Below are 26,223 nucleotides of genomic sequence, written 5' to 3'. Positions count from 1 at the left end.
GATAGATAGATAGATAGATAGATAGATAGATAGATAGATAGATAGATGGATGGATGGATGGATGGATGGATAGATGGATAGATGTAAACTTAGTTCCATACCAATCAACTTCCTAAAGGATTGCATTGTAAAATTAGGAAAAATAAATTCATTGAGGAACAAAAGTTCAAGAATCTCAGGATAAATCGTGGGGAAAAAAAGGGAAAGGGGTTTATCACTATCAGATTTCAAACTATACTACAAAGCAATAATCATCAAAGACCATATTATACTATTTTTAAAGTAGAAAAGTTGATTCAGAAATAATTAAATGTAGTACTATAATGTTCAAAAAGTCCTAATATCCCCAATATTTGGTATTTAACAAAAATCATCGAAACACCAAGATAAGTAGCTTGATTCTCTTCATTTGCCACAACATTGTCCTATGTGTATGCATGTATAGATAATATATGTGCATATATGTGAATGTACACATATTTATAAACTGTGTATAAATATGTGGATGTATATGTAAGTGTACACATATACGCACTACATATGCATATATACCACATACACAGAGATATATACATGCATGCATACATATATACATAAACACATATGTATGCGTGTATATGAATGTATATATGTGTATCTATCTACATATCTCTATATATCTATACCCCAGGGTTTCCTGAAAGTAGGTGCTATCAGCAAGTTTCATTTGACACATAGAACAAAGGCACATGAAGGACATGGATAAATTTTTTGTGCTAGTGATAATTCACATTTAAATAGCTGTGTGACTCCATAGACTTTGTCCATGGGGTTTTCTTGGCAAAGATACTGGAGTGGTTAACCATTTTCTTCTCTAGTCTGTCCCCATTTGACACATGATGAACTGAGGCAAATAGGGGTTAAGTGGATTGCCCAGGGTCACACAACTGAGGTCGAATTTGAACTCAGACCTTCTTAACTTCAGACCTGGTATTCTAACCATTGAACCACCTAAGTGCTCTCTCGTAACTTAATCCCAGTAAAAATTAGTCCCATTTTACATTAAAAATTCTTAATTAAAATGATTTTATAATCTAATTTAGAAGATTTCAGGAAGACATGGTGTTGGCAAGTGTTTGATGAATTTTCCTATGGAAAAGAACTCAAAATAACTTGTTTACTTTGGTCCCAAAGACAGGTAGATATGAACTCCAGCATTTCTAGGTATAATTAATTCATGTTTTCATTTATATACCATATTACTTCCTAAGCATCAAACAATTACTTTGGGAAGCAGAATCATGACTTCATTATCACTGAATAATCCTTTAATGCAATGATAGGAAGATAACTTAATAGGGAATAAATGCAATGCTCTGCCAGAAAAAAAAAAATATGGCTCTGGACTGATCCATAATGCATTAGTGAGCAAGTGAACATAGGGCAGGAGTGTTTATGAAGATTCCTGTCACATGACTCTTTGAAGGAAACATTTTAAAGCATTGTATGGGACACTTCTATAGAAATACCTTACATAATTTCTAGAAGTTCAGTTTTTACCTTAAGTGACTGATGAATTGTATACATATTGATACGGCTTCATGAATTATTTCTTAGGCCACGTTAGGGTTTTAAAGCCATTGCATCTACCCTTGAGTTCTCGTACCGTTTTAAGCAGTGCACAGGAAACAACAGTGAAGAGGGTGGGGTCTTCCTTATCCAGGACCGAAACCTCTGGATTGATTTCTTTTTTTCCTAACACAGTTTTACAAGAAAGGTTTTCCTGTTTTGATATAGTTTGGAGTTAAGGGGACACGTGGCACCACTCAGGACCAGAAATTCTTCATTCCTATAACAACAGCTTGGTGTCCCTGCTTCTTCAAGCAATCACATTAAATGTGGAGAATGCTATATGGCTAAGCCTTATCACCAGAAGTAAAACAAGAGGTCAATAAATTTAAATCTGAGCTGCTAAATATTGTGTCAAAAACCTCAGAAGTGAGTCCTGAGTGCCCTGGAATGGACCCAAGGTTTCAGGTCTATTGCAGCAGATCCCTGGCCTCAGTTCTACAGAAATCTAGAAGGCCTGGAGGTATCACATGGACTTGTACAATGCTAGTACCTTCCCTCTTTTGATCATTTCTAGTTTATCCTCTTATCTTGTTTGTACATTGTTGTTTCCATGTTGTTCCCTCTCATTAGACTGTGAGCTCCCCAAGAGTAGGGACTTAATAAACGCTATTGACCTACTGACTACATTTGTTTGTGGAAAAAGAATGCACTGATCCCAAAATGACCCATACTTCACTCTCACTTTCCAACATTTTAGTGGATAGAGCTCTGGGCCTGGAGTGAAAAAGACCTGAGTTCAAATTTGGCCTCACATACTTACTAACTTCATGACCCTGGCAAGTCACTTAACCCTGTTTTCCTCAATTTCCTCATTTGTAAAATGAGCTGGAGAAGGAAATGGCAAATCACTCCAGTAGCTTTGCCAAGAAAACTCCAAATGGGGTCACAAAGAGTCGAAAAGTGACGAAACTGAAAATCGGAAGTGACACAGAGTTGTAAACAAAGAGACACACACACAAAAAAAGAGACAGAGACAAAAAAAAGATCCAGTGAGGAGCCAGGAGTTAGAAGTAACAAAAAATAATAACTCACATGTATATAATATTTAATAGGTTTACCAGAAGCAGGGATGTTTGAGCTGAGCTTTGCTGGAAACAAGAGACTCTAAGAAGCAGAGTGAGTAAAGAATGTATTACAAGCCATGGGAAACCGTAGAGGCATGAAGATGGAAGAGGGGGGTGTTGCTTGGGAGGACCAGAAGTGAGGCCAGACCTCGACTACCTCAATCAGTGAGCATGCCAGGCAGCTGGGTGGTACAGCAGATGGAGATCTAGGCCTGGAGTCAGGAAGACCTGAGTTTAAATCCAGCCTCAGACACTAGGAAGCTGTGTGACCCTGGGCAAGTCACTTCACCCTGTTTGCCTCAGTTTCCTTATCTGTTAAATGGGCTGGAGAAGGAAATGGCAAACCACTCCAACATCTTTGCCAAGAAAACCCCAAATGGGGACAAGGACTCAGACACTACTGAAACAACTCAACAGTAACCCACATCTTCACTGCACTAGTGAAGATACAAAGACAAAACTTAGAAGTCCTAGTAGCAGGGAACTTACATTTTAGTGGGAATTGGTTTTGTACACATATAGGTATATGCAAAGTATATGCAGAGATTTTAGAGATAATAATAAAATAATAATGATAACAACTAGCATTTATATGGTGCCTATGTGCCAAGCACTGAGCTATACACTTTGCAAATATAATCTCATTTCTTCCTCACAATCATATGAGGTGGGTGCCACTATTGTCCCCACTTTAGAGTTGAGGAAACTGAATCAAATAGAGGTTTTTGTTTTGTCAAAATGTCTGAGGCTGGATTTGAATTCATTATTCCTATACCTGTGGTCAAAAGTTCAAGTTAAGGGGTCTAAGGAAAATTATTCAGAGAGTATTCTATAGAATTAAGTAGAAACTTGGGGAAAGGAAACCAATTAAATGCAAAACCATTCCTATATCTAAAGAAATAATTCAGATTATAAATCTTCCCCTCCTTAAAATTCCCTACAGTGCTTTGCTATATATATTCTTTGGTGTTATTGAATTTTATCTTGTATCATACTTATTCATATATGTCATCTCCCTCTTATCAGTTGTTTAAAGGCAAGATTATGTTATTTTTCATCTTTTTATCCCTAACATCGGGCAGTGTGGTACAGGGAATAGAGAGCTAGTCACAGAACCAGGAATACCTGGGTTCAAGTCCCATCTCTGACCCATTCTGTTTGACTCTAGGTAAGTCACTATAATGGGAATGTAAATTTTAAATATCTTCCCTGCCCCTGGGCTAAAGTGCACCGGGAGCCTGGGGTGGGAGGCTTGTTTTTCAGTAGATACTTCTTGATTGGCCAGTGAGTCAATAAGGTTGTTACATTCTCTGAGCCAGGAGAAGGCTATATAAGCCCTGATGTGAGGCTTTGTTTTGGGGGCTCACTTTGAGAAGTGTTCTGTGATTTGATCTGGATTCTGGGAAGCCGTTGTCCAGAGCCCCCCCGGCTTTGAAAAAACCCAGATGTTGAAACCCAGATGTTGATTGGGTATGGATGTAATGGCTGGACAGTTTGGAAAGCTGTCTACTTGATCTGTTTCTGTCTTGATAATTCTGCCTGTATACTTTGAAGTTCGGGGTGCTGACCTTTTTCCCCTGAACAAGGTAAACGATATATGTCTGACTGATTAAAGTAAGCTTGTTAACCCATTTTGAGTTGCTTTCCTTTATCAAAGCAGATCCAAGAACCTGTGGTGGCAGCGACCCTGAGGACGCTTGGGGTGCTTGCTGCTACAGTCACATAACCTCTCAATGCTCTAGCCCAGATGCATTAAACTCACAGACCACAAAATTCCTTGCTGACATACAAGATTAAAATTTAATTGGGAAACATTAAAAAAAATGAATAAAAATACAGTACAATATAGAAAGAAAATCAAAGCTCTAGCCCCTACTCCTAATGCTTCCCACCATACATTAAACAATTAACTACTATACATTTGCTAAATTGAACCAAATTGTTCAGGACTTACTGATTGGTGAAGGCTATAGAATGGTTAGTACCTTGCAGCTGGAGGTGATATATAATAATAACAGTAACAATAACCGATATTTATACTACTTGTTACATTTTGTAAAGTGATTTACAAATACTCATCTTCACAACAACCCTCAGAGATAGGTGTTATTATTATCTCCATTTTTCAGAAACTGAGACCAACATTAAGTCAATCAATCAATGAACAGTTATTAAGCACCTCCTATGTGCCAGACATTATGCTAATTGGCTTGCCCAAGGTCACACATTTAGGGAATGAAGCTGGATTTGAACTCAGGTCTTCCTGACTCCAGGTGTACTGCTATCTCAAAAAGTAATTAAAAAAAAACTCACAAAATCATTTGACTTCTCATTAATATCATGTTATTGACAGTGGTTTTTTTTTTTTAAGATTGCTCAATAATGACCTCTTTTAAACAAGCAGAGGCTATCTTGACTTACTACTGTGTGCAAGAATTGTACTAAGCTGGGGCGGCCAGGTGGCTCAGTGAGTGAGAGCACCGGCTCCAGTGTCTGGATGACCTGGGGATCAAATCTGGGCTCCGATATTCGGCACCACACCCAGAAATAACTGGCCGTATAAGCTTGAGTAAGTTACTTAACCCTGATTGCTTTAAAAAAAAAAAAAAGAATTGTACTAAGCTAAATGGATACCTTTTAAGATCAAGCACTTGTAGCATTAAGCACCTTAGCATACCCAGGGTAGCTGCCAACACAGGTTCTTAGGTCTGCTTTTCTAAAGGAAAGCAACTCAAAATGGGTTAACAATCTTACTTTAATCAAACATATACAGAATACAAACAGAAGTTACAAGCAGAGAAACAAATCAGCAGACAGGGCTTCCCACTGTCTGACCATTACATCCATACCTAGTCAGTTACCAGAAGGGAATCACCAACATCTGGGTATTCAAAGCCGGTAATTGGTCTGAGAGTGGATGTGGAGAAGACTTGACAAAACGGGTCGATGGCACGTGGCTGCCCAGAGTCTCATCTGGCTACATTACACAGCTCTTCCTACAGTGAGCCCCACAGCAAAACCTCACTGCAGGGTATATATAGATTTCTCTTGGGTCAGAGACCCTCACAACCCTTGTGACCCACTGCCCAAAGTTACAAGGTGCGGGTGTTCCTGAAGAACAAGCCTCCCTCTACAGGCTCCATGTGATCACATTGAGCCCATTAGCGGGCAGAGCATATTCTCAAATCAGGGAAGGTTCTCAGAGTCACCTAAGCCTATAAAGGGCCTAGGGGCAGGGAAGATCTTCAGATTCCCATTCCCATATCAGAACCAGATCTTTGGCTGAACAGCTGTGGTGGAATGGAAATACTAGTGAACTTTAAATCAGTGGATTAGGATTTGAACTTTGGCAAATCATTTCTCCAATCTGATCTGCGAATTCTTATGTATGAAATGAACTACTGCCAAGGTCCCTTCGGAGTTTTTACTCCTTGCATCTAACTCCTAACTAATCATACCAATTACTAAAGTAAGCTGAAATGACTGGTTGAATTCTTTACTTTTCATTCAGTTGTGGCATCATGAAGATGAGTCTAAGATGTCTATTCCATATCATCACAGCAACTTCTATGCAAATGGCACCCTAGCAGACCTCTAATAGAGCTTTTGCCACCACAGTCCTTGGCATCATCAAATGGTTCAGTGACAGAAATGAATGTGGTTTTATCAGCCAGTGGAAATGATGTTAAAGATGATGCCTTATCATAAGTTTTGTTGCTGTAGCCAAAGCCACCATCGAGCCCTTTCACCTGACTTGTCGCTGAAACCTACTACATGATGTCTCCCCTGTTAGAAAGTGAGTTCCTTGGAAGCAGGGACTATCTTGCTTTTCTATTCATATCCTTAGCACAATGCTTTACACAGAGTGAGCACTTAATAAATGCTTTTTCATTGACTAATTCATGGAGAATAAAGAACAGAGACATCTAACAAAATTTAATAATTCACGTTGGCATATGATTTTAAGATTCACAAAGCACTTTCCTCACAATGATGCTGTAAAGTAAGGTATGTGCATATTACTCTCATTTTACAGTTTTAAAAAATGGAAACTAAAAGCTTACATGAATTGGTCATAGTCTTACATCTAGTAACTGGAAGAGCATGAATAGGTCTTCTAATTCTAAATTTAGTGTTATTTTCACTATAGCAATGTTCATAACAAATGACAACCCAGCATTCCTACAAATACTCTTGATATAACTGTATGTCCCCTTACACAAAATCAATGGACAGTTGTTTTTATATTTCACTTTTAGTTTTTCAAAGTAAGATTCTTATGAAGTAGTCCAAGAATTATTGTGTCCATCTTAAAGATGACAGCTGGGGCAATGAGAGGTTGACTTGCTCATGATTATTCAGCCAGTAAATAGATACAATGGGGAAAAATTATCAGTGATGTGGTTTTCACATATACATCTAGACAACATTAGAGGGAGCTTTTTTAACTGGGTGATTTTTCAGAATTATTTCAAAATGGGAATTTTATTTAAAGGAATATATAAGCAGTTGCCAACTTCAACCCACTCAACTTCTGTATGAATCTTACATATGAATGACCACCAGATGGTGGCCACAGAAGCTCCCTTTCCTTTCTCTGTGGCACAGTTTTGGATTTCTCTCTCTTCCCTTCCTTCTGTCCTTTCTTCCTCAGAATCTCTGCCAAGTTCTTGCTTGAGATTGCCCCTCAAATTCACTGTCACCTCAAGCAAGGGGCAGTTTGGAGTGGGGCAATCCAAAAGACAGGACTTGTAGTCAAAAGGGAAGTGGGAAAGTAAACAGTAACAGTGTTTTTTTCCTCTTTCTTTTACCTTCTTGCCTGTTGTTGCTTTTCTAGCCTCAGTGCTACTTTGATCCTGATCTATAAGGGTACTGGGTTTTAGGGGCGGCCAGGTAGCACAGCGAGTAAGAGCACCGGCTTCAGTGTCGGGATGACCTGGGGATCAAATCTGTGCTCAGATACTTAGCACCACACCCAGAAATAACTGGCCGTATGAGCTTGAGCAAGTTACTTAACCCCAATTGCTTTAAAAAAAAAGAGAGAGAGTACTGGTTTGGAATCAGAGTTCTTGAATTAAATTCCTAGATCTGCTAGTTACTATCTGTGTGTTACTCTTGGACAACTAATGTTCTCTCTCTGACCTTAACCTGCAGAATGAAGGATTTAGACTAGATAATCTCTGGTGGCACAGTGATGGTCCTAGAATCAGAAAGATTCATATTCCAGAGTTCAAATCCAGCCTCAGACACTAGCTGTGTGACCCTGGGCAAGTCACTTAAACATGTTTGCCTCAGATTCCTCATCTGTAAAATGAATGGGAGGAGGAAATGGCAAACCAGTGCAGTATCTTTGCCAAGAAAACTCTAAATAGGGTCACAACTGAACAACAACAGCTCCAAGTACTGTGATCCTGCCAAAGTATCCCCAAATCCTAAACCACTTCTTTACTTCCTACACCAAAATGCCTCAGAAGCCCTGTCATGTTTCTGAATCCCCATTTCCCTTCAGAATCTGTGAATGAATGTGAGGGATAGCCTGTGTCTGTTTTTCTTCCTGCTTCAGTACTTTATATGTATATGTACTATACATATATAGCTCCTATGTGGAATTGTTCTTGTGAAACCAAAGAGAACAAAGAGGATGTGCAAATCAGTGTGTTTTAAAAATGAGAAAAGGGGGGAGGGATGGAGCCAAGATGGTGCCATAGAAGCAGGAAAACTCCATGAGCTCCCCTGATAACCACCTAATACCTATAAAATATGACTCTAAACAAACTTTAGAGCTATAAAACCCACAAAGTAACAGAGAGAAACAAATTTCCCACTGAAGGCCCACAGGAAGGGTCAATCACAGTGCACTGTGAACAGAGCCCAGTCCTGCATGAGCCAGTGGTTTTAGCCCCAGGGTGGCCCCGAACCAGCAGCAGCTGGAGCAGACTTCAGAAGAGTGGATCACCAGCAGCTGTGGCAGTGTCCAGAAATATCAACCCATAAATGCCAACGACAAAGTAAAAGATCAGTGTAGAACTCTGTTGGAACTGGGGTGGGGAGGATGGAAGGAACACAGTCTGGCCTCTGCCCCTTGAGTGAGAAGCAGAAGAGCTGCAGCAGCTGAGCAGCTGCCTCCATGTGCCTGCTTCAGAGTTCCCAGCCTGCAGATTGTAGAGGGGCCAACCAACCATTCAGAGGGTAATCACTCTTGCTTTGACCTGCCTGGATCTGGATTGTGGTCTTGGGTGATGGTCCTGAGGCATGTGACCAGTGAGCCAGAGCTTGTGGGGACTGTAGAGATGGTGCCCTTTTAAAGCTACAGCAGCTGCAAAAACCCCAGAAATTTGGGACAAAGCTCCCCTCTGGAAGCCGAGTTCTAATGTGGGCAAAGAGCTCAAAAGTCAAGTAATTGAGTGGCAACATGAGCAAGCAAAGGAAGCAAAGAAGTCAAACCTTATATTCCTTTTTGGGGGACAAGAAGGATCAAAGCATAGAACAGGAGGAAGACAACAAAGTTAGAATTACTGAACCAAAAGCTTCCAAGAAAAATATGAACTGGCCATGGAGGAGCTCAAGAAGGATTTTGAAAATCAAATAAAAGCAGTAGAGGAAAAATTGGGAAGAGAAATGAGAATGATGCAAGAAAATGATGAAAAGAGAGTCAACAACCCGACTGAAGAAAATAATACCTTAAAAAACAGATTAACTCAAATGGCAAAAGAGGCCCAAAAAGCCAGAGAAGAATGACTTAAAAAGCCAAATTTGCCAGATAGAAAAAGAATCTCAAAAGCTCACTGAGGAGAATCATTGCTTCAGAATTAGATTAGAGAAAATGGAAGATAATGACTTTATGAGAAATCAAGATACTATTAAACAGATCCAAATGAAAAATATAGAAGGTAATGTGAAATATCTCATTGGAAAAACCACTGACCTGGAAAATAGATCCAGGAGAGATAATTTTAAATTATTGTAGTACTACCTGAAAGCCATGATCAGAAAAAGAACCTAGAAATCATCCTTCAAAAAAATTCTCAAGGAAAATTGCCCTGATGTTTTAGAACCAGAGGGCAAAATAGAAATTGAAAGAATTCACTGATCACCTCTTGAAAAAGATCACAAAAAGGAAACTCCTGGGAATATTACAGCCAGGTTCCAGAGTTCCCTGATCAAGGAGAAAATATTACAAGCAGCCAGGAAGAAACAATTTGAATATTGTGGAAACACAATCAGGATAACACAGGATCTAGCAGCTTCTACATTAAGGAATGGAAGGGCTTGGAATATGATATTCTGGAAGTCAAAGGAGCTAGGATTAAAACCAAGAATTACCTACCCAGCAAAACTGAGTTATCATGTTTCAGGGGAAAATATGGTCATTCAGTGGAATAGAAGACTTTCAAGAATTCTTGATGAAAAAACCAGAGTTGAATAGAAAATTTGTCATTCAGATACAAGAAGCAAGAGAAGCATGAGAAGGTAAACAGGGAAAAGAAATCATAAGGAACTTATCAAAGTGGAACTATTTACACATCTACATGGGAAAATGATAATTGTAACTTATGAAACTTTTCTCAGTATGAGAATAGTTGAAAGGAATATAAATGTGTGTATATATGTATACATACATATATATGTCTATATAGGAGGGTATATGGGAGTATGGATACATATGTGTACAGGTATACATAGAGGGCACAGGACGAATTGAATAGGAAGGAATGATACTTAAAAGGTGAAATTGAGAGGTGAGAGAAGAATATAATGAGAGGAGATGGGGACAGAAAGAATGGGGTAAATTATCTCATATAGAAGAGGTAAAGGAAAACTGTTACAATGGAGGGGAAGAATAGAAAGGCAAAAGGGAATGGGTCAACCTTACTCTCACTGAATTTGGCTTAGGGAGGGAATGACATACACAGTAAATAGGGTGTCTCACCCTACAGGAGAGTAGGGGGGAAGGGGATGAGAGGGGGGATGATGGAGGGGAGGGCAGGTTGGGGGGAGAGAAGTTAGAAGCACACACTTTTGAAAAGGGACAAAGTCAAAGTAGAGAGTTGAACAAGTGGAGGGGGGTGGGATAGGATGGAGGGAAATACAGTCAGTCTTTCACAATATATCCACTATGGAAATGTTTTCCATAGCTACACATGTACAACCTATACTGAATTGCTTATCTTCCCAGCAAGGGTGGGTGACAAGGGAGGAAGGGAAAGAATCTGGAACTCAAAGTTTTAAAATCAAATGTTTAAAAAATATTATTATTATTATTATTATAGTTTCTTTACATGCAACTGGGAAATAAGATATACAGGCACTGGGTTATAGAGATCCATCTTTCCCTCCTGGAAAGTTGCAGGAGGTATGGGGAAGATATAGGAGAGAGCAAATTGGGGGAGGAGGTACACAGTGGGATCGCTGTTTTGAGGTGGTGGGTAGGGGAAAGATGGGGAGAAAATTTGTAACTCAAAATCTTGTGGAAATGAATGTTGTAAACTAAAAAGAAACATAAAATTTAATTTTTTAAAAAAAGAGAAAAGGGAAGGTTATGAACCCAGAGAAGAAAAGAAAAGTGACAACTGGGAGACAACTAGGTTGAAGAAGCTTTTTTGGTGGATTTCCACTGGCAGAAGACTACGCCTGTCTACCCAGTGTCTCTTTCTTACCCCTCTCCTGCTCCTCAACCTATCCCCTACAAAAAGTCGAGGAGAAGAAAGCCCTCTTGGTTCTACAGGGATTAGGAAAGAGACATTTCTGGTATCTCAAGAACTCTGCATGTTTTCCCAGGAAAACTGTGTTACCCAGTATGGTTAGATTTTGTAGCAGTACTGGGACATGTTTTTTTTTCAGATGCATTGTGACCTAAATGATAAGCAGTTGTAGACTGGTCTGGAGCCCTTTTATAGAATTTTTATAGGATTGCTCCTATGGGAAACAGTCCAGGTCCTAACAACTGACAAGTTTTGTGACCATAGTAAATTATTTTTTTTCCATTTGAAATAAAAGGGCCAAATTCCAAAATAATCTTAAAATACCAAAATCACTAAATATATCATACTACAACATTTCTTATTTCACTTAGGAGAAACAATTTTGACCTGTTTGGACAGATGAGTGGAGTCAAAATAGAAACAGTCAGAAGCAGGAATGAGCTAATTCATATATTTGTATACAGTGTGTACAATATTATATATTAATTGTATATCTGCAAGATATGTCTATGAATATACATTACTTTTTCCAGGTGCATCAACTATATAAGATTCCCATTTATTCAGAAGGACAGACTGTTCATTACAATGAAATCTTGACTGTATAGACTGCTTTTCTGGGTCTTTATATTTTGCAAATAAATCTTTCTAAACTTTCATGTACAAAAATACAACTCTAGAAATATGAAGGAAAAAAGTTCCAAGCACCCCCTCCCCTAGCCAGAGTAAGCATGAAAGGACCTTAAGCAGCCAAGACTGATGTCACTTTGTTATTGCATTAAAGCAGCACTTTTCAAACTCTGTTTGATTCCCATGAAGCAGGACAAACAGGTTCATGAAGAGAAAACATTGCAATGACAAAGATACAGCACAGCAGTCTTTTAATTTTTTGAAAAAAAAAATCATGAAGGATAATTATAAAATTGAAGTCTCAAGAAACAAGAATGCAAAAATTCCCTGTCAATTCTACAATGACAATGACCCTTCCTCTATTCAATTCACTACCCAAGATCAGGCTTACATCTTGTCTGAATCTTGGAATACTTTAAATTTACTTTATACTTAAAAATACTTTCCCAGTCTCCAGTTATTCCACCTTTTGAAGAATTACCAAAAGAATCTTCCTAATGAGGCATCTAGCTTGTGGCTTGGCCTAGAATCAGAAGACCTAAGTTTAAATCTGGCCTCAGACACTAATTGTCTGAGGGGAAAGTCATCTAAATTCTGTTTGCCTCAGTTTCCTCAACTGTAAAATGTGGGCAATTGTAGCACCTGTTATTGTGGGGACCAAATGAGATATATTTAAGTAAAAAAAGCACTTAGCGCAGTTCCTGGCCCATAGTAGACGCTGAATGATTGCTCTTTCCTTCCCCTTCCCTAATGCGCAGCTCTCACTCACCTATCGTTCCTCTGCTCAAATACCTACAGGGAATCCCTAGAAGACAAAATACAAACTCTCTAGTCTTTGCTCTCCACCATATGGTTTTAATTTACATTTTTCAGTTATATTATTCATGCTACTCTACTTTAATCATTCTACATTCTAGTAAACTTATACCATCAGTAGTCCATCAGGCTCATTTTATACCCTCCTACATCCATGTATTCACAAAGAGCTTCCCTCAGTGCTTGGAATTTGATGCCTCCTTATCTCTTGTCTATTGAAATCTGTGTCTTCCTTCAAGGTCCATTTCATGGGCCATCTACTTCTTGTTCCTCCAGTTAACAGACATCTCTCTTCTTTCAAATTTTCTGAAGGTATTTTGTTCTGGTCTCTGCTTTGTCTCTATAAAATTCTATTTTGTATCACACAATGTACTAATGTATGTTATATTCCTCTATTAGACCCTAAGCTCTTTAGGGACAGAAATTGAGTTGTTATCATTCTTGACTTCCCTAATCCTGCTCAGTAGATGCTTAATAAATGTCTATTAAATTAAATTGAAAAATATCAGCTCATAAAAAAAACCAGCTTGTAAATAAGTAAGACAATGGGCTAAGACTAGCAGTCCCAACTTATCTTTCACTTGAAAGTGCTGAGTTGCTAAACCAGCTTTATTTATAATTCCTAATACGCTTACAACTGAAACCATTGATTTCCAGACCATGAACTAGTGCTAGTACCAAATCCCAAATACAGAAGAAATAAATATGATGATGGACAGCTCTAATTCAGGTTTATTTCTAGTGATGATGATGGTCTGTGGATACTATGTTACACATTTTTTCAAATAGTCCTATGATTCCAGCAACTTTACAAAAGCATTTACCATAATTGGCATTTATATGAAACTTAACAGTTGGCAAAGTGCTTTACATACGATATCTTCCTTGAGTCTCACTTCCTTGAGTATTCTGGGTATTACTCCAATTTAGGGATGGGAAAACTAAGGAAGCATGTAAATGTCAAGAAGCATGAATAGAACATAGTTCTTCCTGACTCTAAGACCAACACTGTGGCCATTACATCACTCAACCTTAAGCAGGAAGTGGAAAACTTTAAAACTAATTGATCACGTCAACAGCAAAAATAACAAAAAAAATACATGATCTTATCAATAGAACAGAAAAGGCTTTTTGACAAAATACAATACCCATTCCTATAAAAAAAGAAATAGAAAGTATAGGAATAAATGGAGCTTTCCTTCAATGATAAGTACTATCTATTTAAAACCCTCAACCATCATTATTTGTAATGGGGCTAAGATAGAAACCTTCTGTAATAGCAAGCACCCTAGCATACCCAGGTTGGCCTAGTAGCACAGGTTATTTAATCTGCTTCTCTAGGAAATACTGTTCAAAAAGGGGTTAACAATTCTACTTTTAATTACATTGACTAGTTCAGGGGAAAGGTCAGCACCCTGAATGTTAGAGAAAATATAAGCAGAGAAAATACAAGGAAAACACAAGCAGAGAAATTAGCATAAAGACCAACAGACAGGGCTCTTGACTACCTGAATCAAAGCAATATTGTTATACATTTTACATACATACTAGATCCAGAGAGCCTACCTCTGAGCAGTCGGTGGGTCTGAACATATGGCTACTCAGAGTCTTGACCAAGAAATCAAAGGTTCCTTCTCATAAGTGAACCCCCAAAGTAAAATACCAACTTAGAGTCTGACTTCTCAGAGTCAGAAGACATCATGACCTTCGTGACTCAGTGTCTAATCAACTTAGTACCAAAAGGTGTGAAAGCCTTCCTACAAGCAAGCCTCCCCTAAGAAAGCTTCTCTTCAAGCAAGTTCCTCCCCCAATGGACTCTATGTGATTCATAATGTATCACAGCTGAGCACATAGGCCTATTCATGTATGGGGAAGATCTTATATCCCATTAACCTTGCACCTTCCCAATAAGATCAGTGGTGAAGCAAGGATGCCCATTATTACTACCACTATTATTCAATATTGAGCCAGAAATGTTAAGTATAGAAATAAGAAAAGAAAAAGAAATGAAGAAATTAGAATAGGCAATGAGGAAACAATATCAATTTTTGTAGACAATATAATGTTATATTTAGACAATCCTAGAAAATCAACTAAAAACTAGTTGAAACAATAACTTCAACAAGGCTTCAGGATATAAAATAAATCCACAAAAATAATCAGCATTTCTATATATTACCAACAAAGTTGAGCAGAAAGAGAAAGAAGGAAGAGAAATTCCATTTTAAAAAACCTGCAAACACTATAAAATATTTGGGAGTTTACCTGCTAAGACAAGCCTAAGAACTACAAGACACATTTACAAAACACTTTTCACATAGATAAAGTGAGACCTAAACAACTACAGAAATATTAATTGCTCAAGGGTAGGCTGAGCCAATACAATAAAAATGACAGTTCTCCCTGAATTATTTTACTTATTCAGTTCCATACCAATCAAACTACCAAAAATCATTTTATAGGGCTAAAAAAATAATAGCAAAATTAATCTGGAATAACAAACAATCAAAAATATCAAGTGAATCAACGAAAAAATGTGAGAGAAGGTGGCCTATGAGTATCAGATATCAAACTGTATTTCAAAGCAATAATCATCAAAACAAGCTGGCACTGGCTAAGAAATAGAGTAGTGGATCAGTGGAATAGATTAGGTATACAATATACAGTAGTAAAGGACTATAGTAACCTAGTATTTGATAAACCCCAAAATCCAAACTTTCAGGACAAGAATCACTATCTGACAAAAATTTCTGGGAAACTGGAAAGCACTTTGCCAGAACTAGGTATAGATCAACACCATATACCAAGATATGGTAAAAAAAAAAAATGAGGTACATGATTTAGACATGAAGAGTGCTAACATAAGGAAATTAGGGAGCATGGAATAGTTTACCTGTCAGCCCTATGGCTAAGGGAAGAATTTATGACCAAACAAGAGATAAAGAGCATTACAGGATGTAAAATGGATAATTTTTATTACATCAAATTAAATAGGTTTTTCACCAACAGAAGCAATGCAGCTAAGATTAGAAGGAAAGCAGAAACCTGGTAGAAAAAGTTTTTAACAAGTTTCTCTGATAAAAGCTTCATTTCTCTAATATATAAAGGACTGAATCAACTTTATAAGAATATGAGTCATTCCACAACTGATAAATGGTCAAAGGATATGAACAGGAAGTTTTAAGATGAAGTGATCAAATCTATTTATATTCATATAAAAATACTTTAAATCACTACTGATTAGAGAAATGCAAACTAGAATGACTGTATGGTACTACCTCACATCTATCAGATTGAGTAAAATGACAGAAAAGGAAAATGACAAATGTTGGAGTGGAGGTGGAAAAGTTGGAATGCTAATGCACTATTGGAGGAGCTGGAAACTGGTCCAACAATTCTGGAGCATAATTTGGAACTATGCCCAAAGAGCTATGAAACGATGCATACCTTTTGACCCAGCAATACCACTTCTAGGTCTACATCCCAAAGAGATCAAAGCAAAAGGAAAAGGACCTATATGTACAAAAATATTTATAGCAGCATTTTTTTTGTGGTATCAAAGAACTGAAAATTGAGGGGGATGCCCATCATTTGGGGAATGGCTGAACAAATTGTGATATATGATTGTGATGGAATTTTGTTATTGTTCAGTCATTTCAGTCATTTCTGACTCTTCCTCACCCAATTTGAGGTTTTCATGGCAAAGATACCAAAGTGGTTTGCTGTTTCCTTCTCCAGCTCATTTTATAGATGAGGAACTAGACCAACCCACTTTAGTGACTAGCCCAGGGTCACACAGCTAGTAAGCATCTGAGACCGTATTTGAACTCAGGAAGATGAGTCTTCTTGACTCCAGGCATGGCATTTTATCCACTGTACCATCTAGTTGCCCCTGTGATGGGGGCTATAAAAAATGATGAATAGGGGGAGTTGGCACAGTGCCCTAAAGTCAGGAGGACCTGAGTTCAAATCCAGTCTCAGACACTTAACACTTACTAGCTAACACTTACCTGTGACCTTGGGCAACTCACTTAACCCCAATTGCCCTGCCTTCCCCCCTCCAAAAAGCCAAAAAAAAAAAAAATGAGGATGAACAGGATGGCCTCAGAAATACCAGGATACACTTACATGAATTAAGGCAAAGGGAAGTAAGCAAAACCAGGAGAATATCATACACAGTAACAGCAATAATAAATGATGATCAGCTATGAATTCTGAGCAATACAATGATGCGAGACAATTACATATGACATGTTCAAAAATGCTATCCACCTCCAGAGAAAGCACTGATGGAGTATGAAGGCAGATTGAAACATAATTTTTTAAACTTTCTTTATTTTTCCTGCTTTTTTGCAACATGGCTAATATGGAAGTATGTTTTGCATGATTTCACATGTATAATTGATATCACATTTCTTGCCTTCACAATGGGTGACAAAAGAGTGGGAAGGAAAGAGAGAAGTCAGAACTCAATTTTTTTTAAAAAGTGTTAAAAATAAACAAATGAATGATTGAATAAAAAGAGATTTGAAAAATAAAGCTTTAAAACAATTTTATAATTTTCAAATAAAAAATATCATTAAAAAATTCCTCGTAAATCCTGGTTCACATAAATAAAGGGCAAAATGAAAATAACTTCAAAGCTCTTTAAGCTATCGTGTCTAATATCATGTCTAATATTGTTCTCTTTTAAAAACCCTCACTGATAATAAACACACCCTTTTGTCTAAGTAAACTATTTGTAATATTGTTAGATTTGGGATAAAACTGATGTGAAAAATAAGACATTTTTTTAAAAATCGCTGTTGTGGTTTTTTTTGTTTTACTTTAAAACACAATACAAGTTGTCCCAAAAATCTTGGCAAAGTTTTAGAGACACTCTGTATTTGCAAGATATACATGTATGTGTGTATTTGTGCCTGTATATGTGTGTGTGGGGGGGGTGTACCAGCCGGTAGTCAAATATTATTGATTAGACATTTTCAAAGTTTTTTTTCCCCCATCTTGTATGGGCTTCATTAAAACTCTGCGTAAAGTATAATATTTTATTACTGCACAAAGTTTCAGAACCACTATACTAGCATACCTCCCTCAAGTCACTCACCACTCCAATCAATAGTACACTTCCCTACCTTCTGAAACAAGGGATGCTGAAAATAATCTAAGCTTCCCTTGATGCCTTGTGGCATATATATGAATGCTGTTTATTATACTTGCTTTTGAGGTACACAGGGGTGTATATCTCTCTACTAAATGGCTTCAACCCACTGGTTGTTTTTTGGTTTTATTAGTTCTTGTCTATTCTTTTAATTTTTGTTTGACTTTTAAATTTTGTTTGACAGAGTTCCTACTCTGTTCTCAGGAAGTCTATTGGTTGTTGCAGCAGTCCACACTCATAGCAGCTTTTCTCTTCCCACTTTTTATTTGGTGTTTCTAATATGCTGTGAGTTTGGGATTCAAATTTGTTATAATTAGGTGTACAATGAGAGCAAAAGTCTCCTAGTATGTACCAAATCACACTCCCCTTTCAGTGAAATGCTGAGGAGAAGAAGAAGAAATCAGCTGAGAAGCTGAGAGGGACTGTGATCCAAGAAAAAGACCAGCGGGTTCAGAGTCATAGTTTCTGGCTTCTAGTCTTGTCACTTGCTACCTGTGTGACCATGGTCAGTTCACTTAACTTCTTTGCGACTCAATTTCTTCAACTGTAATGTAAAAGGTTTGGACTCAACAAACTCCAACTTCTCTTCTAGGTTTAAATCTACAATCTTGTATTCTATTTTAGTTGCCAAGAAATTTGTTTATTTTTTTTTATTTTTTGCTTTCTTCAAGTTCCTTGGCTTCACGTTAGATGAGTAAGACTGCTGCTGGTTCAGGATTAGTGTAGGACCTTAGAGATGAAGATCAAATTCAACCCTTTCATTTTCTATGTAAATAAACCAAGGCACAAACTGTACCAGAGCTAAACAGGCAGTAAATAGTATTTAGTATAGGAGCAGGTCATCAGACTCTGGTGCAACACTTTCTACTAAGCCATGGAGATGGCTGATTTGGACAAAATACAGATGGATAAGATGTTTGCTTAGAGCAGGAATGGGGAACCAGTGGCACATGTGGCATTCTAGGTACTTGGGTGCAGGCTTCTGACTGAGTGCAAGTTTTACAAAACAAATCCTTTTATTAAGAGGATTTGTTCTGTGAAGTTTGGATTCAAAGAGCTGCACTTGAGGACCTACAGGGCCACATGTGACCTCCAGGCAACAGGTTTCCCACCCCTGGCCTAGAGTCCCTCTCCCCCTTCTCTCTTTAAAATTATTGGTCTATTACAAAGGTTCATAAACTTTTTTTTTTGTTATGGACCCCTTTGGAAGCCTGGTGAAGCCTATGGATTCCTTATCAAAATAATATTGTTAAATACATAAAATGAAATTTGTAGGATTATAAAGGAAGCCAATTATACTGAAGTAAGTTAATTTTTTTTTTAAATCTACACATCCAATGCTAAGTGTTCTTGATCTGTTATATTCTGAGTTTCATTTTATACTTTCCCTGGTTATGACAAAGGTGGGCACTTTTTGTTTTGCTATCTATAAACATTATTTTTCACTGAGTCTTTCAATTAGCTAAAGTAAAATTTCCCCTCATTTACAGAATATTAAATGTTTGGTTTGGACAGTGATAGACAAACAAGGAACTATTTTGATAATAATCTGAACAAATGTTCCAAAAGAATGCTGAATGGCAGGTGCTTTTTTCATGGCTATTGGTGCAGGAGCTTCAATTGTACATGCCCACAAACCTAAGAAAGACAGTAAAGTCATTCCAACAACACACTACTTGCATACATACTCCTTTGCATGGGAACTCAAGATGCAGAATATTGGGGAAAAAACACAACACATAAGAATGTTGGTGTATATTTAGTTTTCTATTTACATAGACTTGGGAAGGGTGTGGCACTCCTTTTCCTAGAGTTTGTCTATATACGTGACAACAACTAATATTACCGTAGAATAAAATCGAGTCTATTTATTTGGTAGCTCAAATCCTGCAGTCTGTCTACATTCTTGGTGACAACATCTTTGACCTGCAAGATGGGAATAGAGGCTTGACAGACAGTTGGGGATCTTCTTCACCACCAATGACCTTATGTTTTAGTCCGTGCATCTATTGCCAATGGTAATACCTAAGGAGCTCAGTCCCTCTCTTTCCCACCCCCGGTGAGGACGGCCTCCATCTCCAGTAGGCCGCGGGGGGGCCCACCTCCCCTGTGGTCGGCCCACCTCCGCTGTGTCGGCCTGAAGTGATAGATATGGCTGGAAGGGAGGAGCGCGGGAAGGAGAGGATTAAAAAAAAACAAAAAAACGACAGTGCTCCGAGTTGGGGCAGAGCAGAGTAAACCACAACAAACCCCGGCCCCCCTGGCCGCCCGCGCCCCGGGCCCCGGGCTACCACCCACCTGATCAGGGGTCCCAGCTGCAGCATGTGCAGCAGCAGCACCAGCGGCCGGTCCCTTTTCAGGTCTCGGTGGATGAAGATGAGCGTGAACTGCACCAGCACGCAAGGCAGCAGCGAGAAGAGCAGGGTCAGGGACAGCCAGATGCGGTCCCCGGCCGAGTTGTAGGTACTGCTCAGGTACAGAGCAGTCGCGGTCTCGGCCACGAATAGGAACACGGACACCAGGACGGAGCCGGGGAATTTCATCTCCACCCCCTCCCACGGAGTCCCCGGGCCACCACGGCTGCGGACCCCCGGGCCCGCCCGCCAGCCTGCGCTGGTTATCTGTGAGCGCCAGCAGCGGGTGGGAGAGGCGGTTGACAAGTGCCCGATAGGTCCATCGCTTCTTCGCTGCTGCTTCCTCTCTGCCGGCTCCTGCTCCCTGCCAGGCCCGGCCGCCGCACTGGTGGTGCTCCCCCTCCCCGCCCCCCACCCCAAGCGGAACCCGAGAGGGAAGGCTGCCCGGGTGGGAACGGCTGCTGCCTGGTGGAGCCGGACAGCCCTGGCCTTGGCCACCCGGCCTGTTTGCCGCAGCTTGGCTGCCCAGTCCCTGGGGTGGAAGAAGAGGGCGGGGAGAGAGGGCAGCTGCAGCGCGCCGGCCTTGGCCCCTACTCAGACCTGGTTGGGCTCATCTCCAAGAAAGTGTCAGTCGGTTTGTTGTGAGCCTGACCTAAGCTACTGAGGGAGATCTGAGCACTGCTGACAGGTGGCAGCCTTGAGAGGAAGGGGGTGGGAGAATGAAAGGGGCGGGGATTCAGGTGTCCCCCTCCAGGTGGTGTTCCTCAGGCTTCACCTTTTGTTTTTTTTTAAGGTTCACATTTGTCCCTCTGGGCTCACCTCCAACTCGAGGCATCAGAAGCCCTTCCAGGATTTAGCTGGGCAAAGAGGAAGCACAGGGATCGTGAACTTTTATTTCCCTCCACGGTCTCTGAGGCAGCCTACTTTTAGAGTCCTTAAATAGATAGTCACACTGGCGCCGGTCAAATACATTGGTTTATCCTCTGGGTCCTAAAGTTCATTACTGAAGCTCTCAGGGAGGGAGGCCCTGTGAGGAGGCGGTGCAGGCAGTGCGCGGCACAGGCTGTGAGGCTCCCTGCGCCTGGCACCACCATGTATGCTGTGTAAAAGCAGGCTCGCCCTCCCCCACCATCCCCACCCCCACCCCCGAGTGGGCTAGAGTTTTTCATGTATTGCAATTTCTTCAACAATGTTGAATGCAAGCTTATGGTAACTGTGACCTCCGGGCTTTATGTATATAACAGCTCAGCCATGATGCTGAGACTTCAGCCAAGAGTCATGGACCACAGAAGGCAAGTTACACAAAGAAAAGCTGAAATTGATGGCCTTCTCCTTTTCTTTTAATGCCATGTCCGTGGCCAGTATATAGCTTTCCTGAGCCAAAAGAGATGCCCTATTTCTCAGTTTCAAAGATGCCAAACTGTCAGTGGTAGAGTATGACCCCAGGACCTAAAGACCCTCTCACCACATTACTTTGAGGAGCCTGAGCTGGAGGGATGGCTTCCGCCATAATGTACACACACTTTGGGTGTAAGTGGACCCTGATGGGTGCTGTCCAGTCATGCTGATCTATATAACGTGCCTTGTAGTGCTGCTTTTCCTAAGGGAAAGCCTGGCAGAGGAGCATGAGGGGCTAGTAGGTAAAGGGCAAAAGTCAAGTTCCCTGCCAAGCTACATTATCGATGTTCAGGTCTTGGGTGAGAACCTCCTAAGCATCACTCATCTGCAGTTCCTTCGTGACTATCATAAGGCCACTCTCCTCATCGTTTGAAATGAGCGTTGTCTGTGTTTTAGAAAAGCATTTAGCCCTACCTAGTGACAACCCTTGAGCTGCACAGCTGTTATGGCACATAGACAGTCATCGAACCTTTGTGCAAAGAAGAGGATGTGACTACCAAGGGGGAGATGACAGAACAGGAGCTGAGTTCCCCAGAAACAGAAGATGGGAAGTCGTATGGCTTTCTCACTCTCAGCTGGAAGGATTCTACCATGATCCTATAGACAGGTCAGGAGATTATGGAGCTGGATACAAGTGGTTTTGTGCACTGTCTATGCTGGTAACATTGGTGACAACAGCTCTATTGTCCAGGTGTCACCCATCAGTATTCATTTGCTAGAATGAGTGACCAAGTTATACTTCATTCCTGTGGGTCTGGGCTCTCCCATTGTGCAATATACTGTCACTGACCCTTATGTGGTCATCATGAGTGCTGAGGGTCATGTGACTATATTCCTTCTGAAAAGTGACTTGTTTGGGGGTAAGAATCATCCTCTGATTCTTCACAAGTCCCTTTTACATCACCAGTCAAAAGTGATTGCACCCTTTGTGTACTGGGATGTCAGTGGAATGTTCACCACTGAGACCAGAGTAACTGGGTCCAGGGGTGAGCTGGGAGTTCTGGAGGCTGAGGGTCTGGGACCTGAGATTAGTCCTATAGTGGATGATGAAGAGGAGATGTTGTATGGAGACTCCAGTTCCTGTTCAGCCCTGGCCAAGAAAAGACTGGAAGGAGCAGTATCCTACCTGCTGACTGGGACCCTCTCCCATATACAGAGCAGAGCTTACCTACTGGTGCATGCCAATAAGACAGAGTGGGGCCATGGGAATACATCAGCTCCCAGACTGGCACCTGGTGTTTCAAGTAAAGACTTTCCCTATTGGGCAATGGGTACTAGTAGACAACTCCTTTGTATAGCCAGTCATCCAGAGTGACACCAAGAAGGAACAAGTGACAAGACAAAAAAAGCTTTCTCCTATTAAAGAGGTTTTACTGGTTGTCCTGGTCAACCATCAGACCCATCTCTACTTGCTGGTATGTGGACCAGGAACTGTTCATCTATGAGGCCATTGCCAGTTGAGCCAGAGCAACCTCAAGTATGATTTGAAAAGGTTCCCTACAATCAGTTTCAGAGAGAAGTCAAGGTCATTAAGGAATAAGCCAGAGGAGGAACTGGGACTGAAGAAGATGTTGGTGCTTGGGGCTATGTGGCCGGTTTCTGCTACTTTGAAGATTTTGTGACTATTCAGGGGTGTTTATCTGTGGTCCTTCATCCCACTGATTGCTAGTGACTGATTGGAGAGCCCTTCAATCTCAATCCATGGGTACTGATGGCCCCATTAATGCCTTTTCTTCTTTCCACAATGTCAACTCTCCAAGAGAATTCCTATACTTTAACAGACAGAGGAGCTTCCAATTAGTGTGCTTCCAACCTATTTGTCATACGATGCTCCCTGACCTGTAATACAGATTCCATTGAGATACTCAGCTTACTATGTTGCCTAACCCATGGAGTCCAAGGTCTATGCTGTGGCCACTGACACCAATGCCCTGGACACTCTCATCCTCGAATGACAGGCAAAGAGAAGGAATTTGGGACAACAGAGTGAGATGAACAATATATCTACCTCCTTGCAGGAGGCTTTCTCTATCCACCTTATCTCTCCAGTCACTTAGGAGGCCATCCCCAATGCCAGGATTGAGCTGGAGGAACGGGAAGATGACCTGTAGGAAGACAGTGTCCCTTTGCAGTGAGGAGACTGTGTCTGACCTCAAGGGCTAGTGGTTACTGGAACCTTCCTCATGCAGGAGGACACTTGCCAAGGCAGGATTTTCACTGTGCACATGATGGAGGTAGTTCCAGAGCCCAGAAGTCCCTGACAAAAAACAAGTTCAAAATTCTGTATGAGAAAGAGCAAAAGGGCCCAGTGACAGCTCTCAGTCACTGCTGTGGCCACCTGGTATCAGTCATTGGCCCCAAAATCTTCCTGTGGAGCCTTCAGGCCAGTGAACTGATGGGTATGACTTTCATTGACACACTGAGCTACATTCACCAGATGATCAGTGTGAAGAATTTCATCTCCAACCAGCTGATGTCGTGAAGAGCACTTCTCTGCTTTGCTACCAAGACCAAGAGGAGAACAAACCCTGAGCCTACTGTCCTGGGATGCCAAACCCCTGAAGGTGTACAGTGCTCAACTTGGCTTTCTGGGGCCAAATCAGGACAACAATCTTGTGGTGTCCGTGTATCTGCCTGAAGCCAAGAAGAGTTTGGGGGAGATGCAGCTGCTTTGACAGGCAGATTTCCCCATGGGCACCCATGTGAACACATTCTGGAAGACACCATGCTCAAGCATGGCTGTAGGGTCCAGAAAGCAATCTACTGTCTGGGAGAACAAGCATATCACATGATTTGCCACATTAGATGGTGGTATTGGGCTCCTATTGCCAATGCAGGAGAAGAAGTGTCAGCAGCTGCTGATCTTGCAAAATGCCCTGACCCCTAGGCAGCCCCATCATGCTGGCCTAATCCCTATGAGTTTTGAATGATGCATGAGTATCACATTTTGCTGAATGCTGTACTCAATGTCCTTTATGGGGAACTCCTTAATCATTATTTCTACCTTAGCACCATGGAAAATGGAGAACTTGCCAAGAAGACTGAGACCACACCTGACATTATTTTGGATGATCTGTTGGAGACTGATCATGTTACAGCTCATTTCTAGTTGCCCTATCTCAAATACACAGTTCTGGATTTAAAAAAAAAAAAAGGAAAGAAAATCAATGTCTTCAGTCACCTTGTTTATACTTACAGACTATTTGTGGCAAAAATCAAACCTACATAAGAAGAAATAGGGTATAGAATATATGCATGCAGATCTCTTTTAGACAATTTTTGTCTTTCATCTTCACTGATTCCCTATCCAATTCATCATTCATTGATCTTCCAGAGTCACCCTTCCTTGGCAAAGATCTTTCACTCAGAAATCTTCAGTGTCTTCCTGTTCCATGAAATAGTATTCAAACTCCTCTGCCCAACATTCAAGGTTGCTCACAATTGAGCAATAAACTACCTTTCTAGTCTTAAATTGCTCTCCATATATAAATTGGAATACTCCTCCTCCCAATTCCATCTTCATCCCAGCCTTCTAAGTTTTCCCACATTGGTGTCTGATCAATACATTTTCGATATCTCCTTTCCCTTTTTGTCTACTGAATTCTTAAAAACATTTTTATTGGTACTTTGTTTTTATTCCAACTTCATTTCTCAATATATTCTTTTCCCCTCCACACACCAGAATAACAAAGAAAAAAAGGAGAGGGGGGAAAACAGTTCAGCAAAACTAACCAATGTATCAACCAATTAGGAGGTTATACACAGTGGACAATTTCCATACTCTCCCACCTTTGCAAAGAAGAAAGAGAAGTATATTCTCTCATCTCTTCTTTATAGTCATATTTGTTATTCATTATTACTAAATATTCAGTTTCTGTTCCTTTAATTTATATTGTTGACATCATTGTCAATTTGCCTGGTTCTGCTTACTTAGTTCTGTCTCGGTTCATATGTCTTTCCATGTTTCTTTACACTCTTTATATTCATAATTTTTTACAGGACAGTAATATTTAATTTAATTCACTTCAATTTGTTTCATCATTCCCTTTTTTAATGAGCATCCAGTTAAGTGATACTACAAAAAGTACTGATGTATTTTGGTATACACAAAACTTTGTTTTCTTTTTTTTAATTTTCTTGAGATATAAGCCTAGCATGGCATATTAAGATCAAAGGGTATGAACATTTTGGTCATTTCTTAGCGTGGTTCCAAATGGCTTTCCAGAATGTTTGGACCAATTCCTCGTTCCATTACTAATATGTTAGTGTGAGTAGAGACACATTAATTTACTATTGGTACAGTTGTGAAGTTATACAACCATCCTGGAATTACACCTAAAATGTCACTAAACTGTGCATACCTTTATTAAGTGATACAACTACCATGCATATATCTCAAGGAAATCAAAGACAGAGGGAAAGGATCATATGTACAAAAGATATTTGTAGCATCACTTTTTGTTATAGCAAAGAAATTGAAGGAAAGCGAG

General features: G+C 40.0%; 1 protein-coding gene and 2 pseudogenes across 1 annotated transcript in view; 2 read left to right on the top strand and 1 right to left on the bottom strand.

The window, feature by feature from the left end:
* Positions 1–20,655, bottom strand: part of XK (X-linked Kx blood group antigen, Kell and VPS13A binding protein) — a 67,080-nt gene extending 46,425 nt beyond the window's left edge. The window contains exon 1 of the mRNA XM_069063470.1: positions 20,280–20,655. Coding sequence (XP_068919571.1) covers positions 20,280–20,524 — 245 coding nt within the window. The 5' untranslated portion in view covers positions 20,525–20,655. The remainder of the gene's footprint in view (positions 1–20,279) is intronic.
* Positions 20,656–21,427: 772 nt separating this feature from the next.
* Positions 21,428–23,844, top strand: LOC138142395 (cleavage and polyadenylation specificity factor subunit 1 pseudogene; annotated as a pseudogene).
* On the top strand, positions 23,838–24,842 carry LOC138142412 (cleavage and polyadenylation specificity factor subunit 1 pseudogene; annotated as a pseudogene).
* Positions 24,843–26,223: the final 1,381 nt, after the last annotated feature.

Source organism: Petaurus breviceps, unplaced genomic scaffold, assembly GCF_028583685.1.
Source record: "Petaurus breviceps papuanus isolate PSGF00001 unplaced genomic scaffold, PetGlider_PUasm1.0 90574, whole genome shotgun sequence".
In the NCBI taxonomy this organism is placed as follows: Eukaryota; Metazoa; Chordata; class Mammalia; order Diprotodontia; family Petauridae; genus Petaurus; species Petaurus breviceps.
The sequence above is the reverse complement of the archived record's forward strand: the minus strand, read 5'-3'. Positions and strand labels throughout refer to the sequence as shown.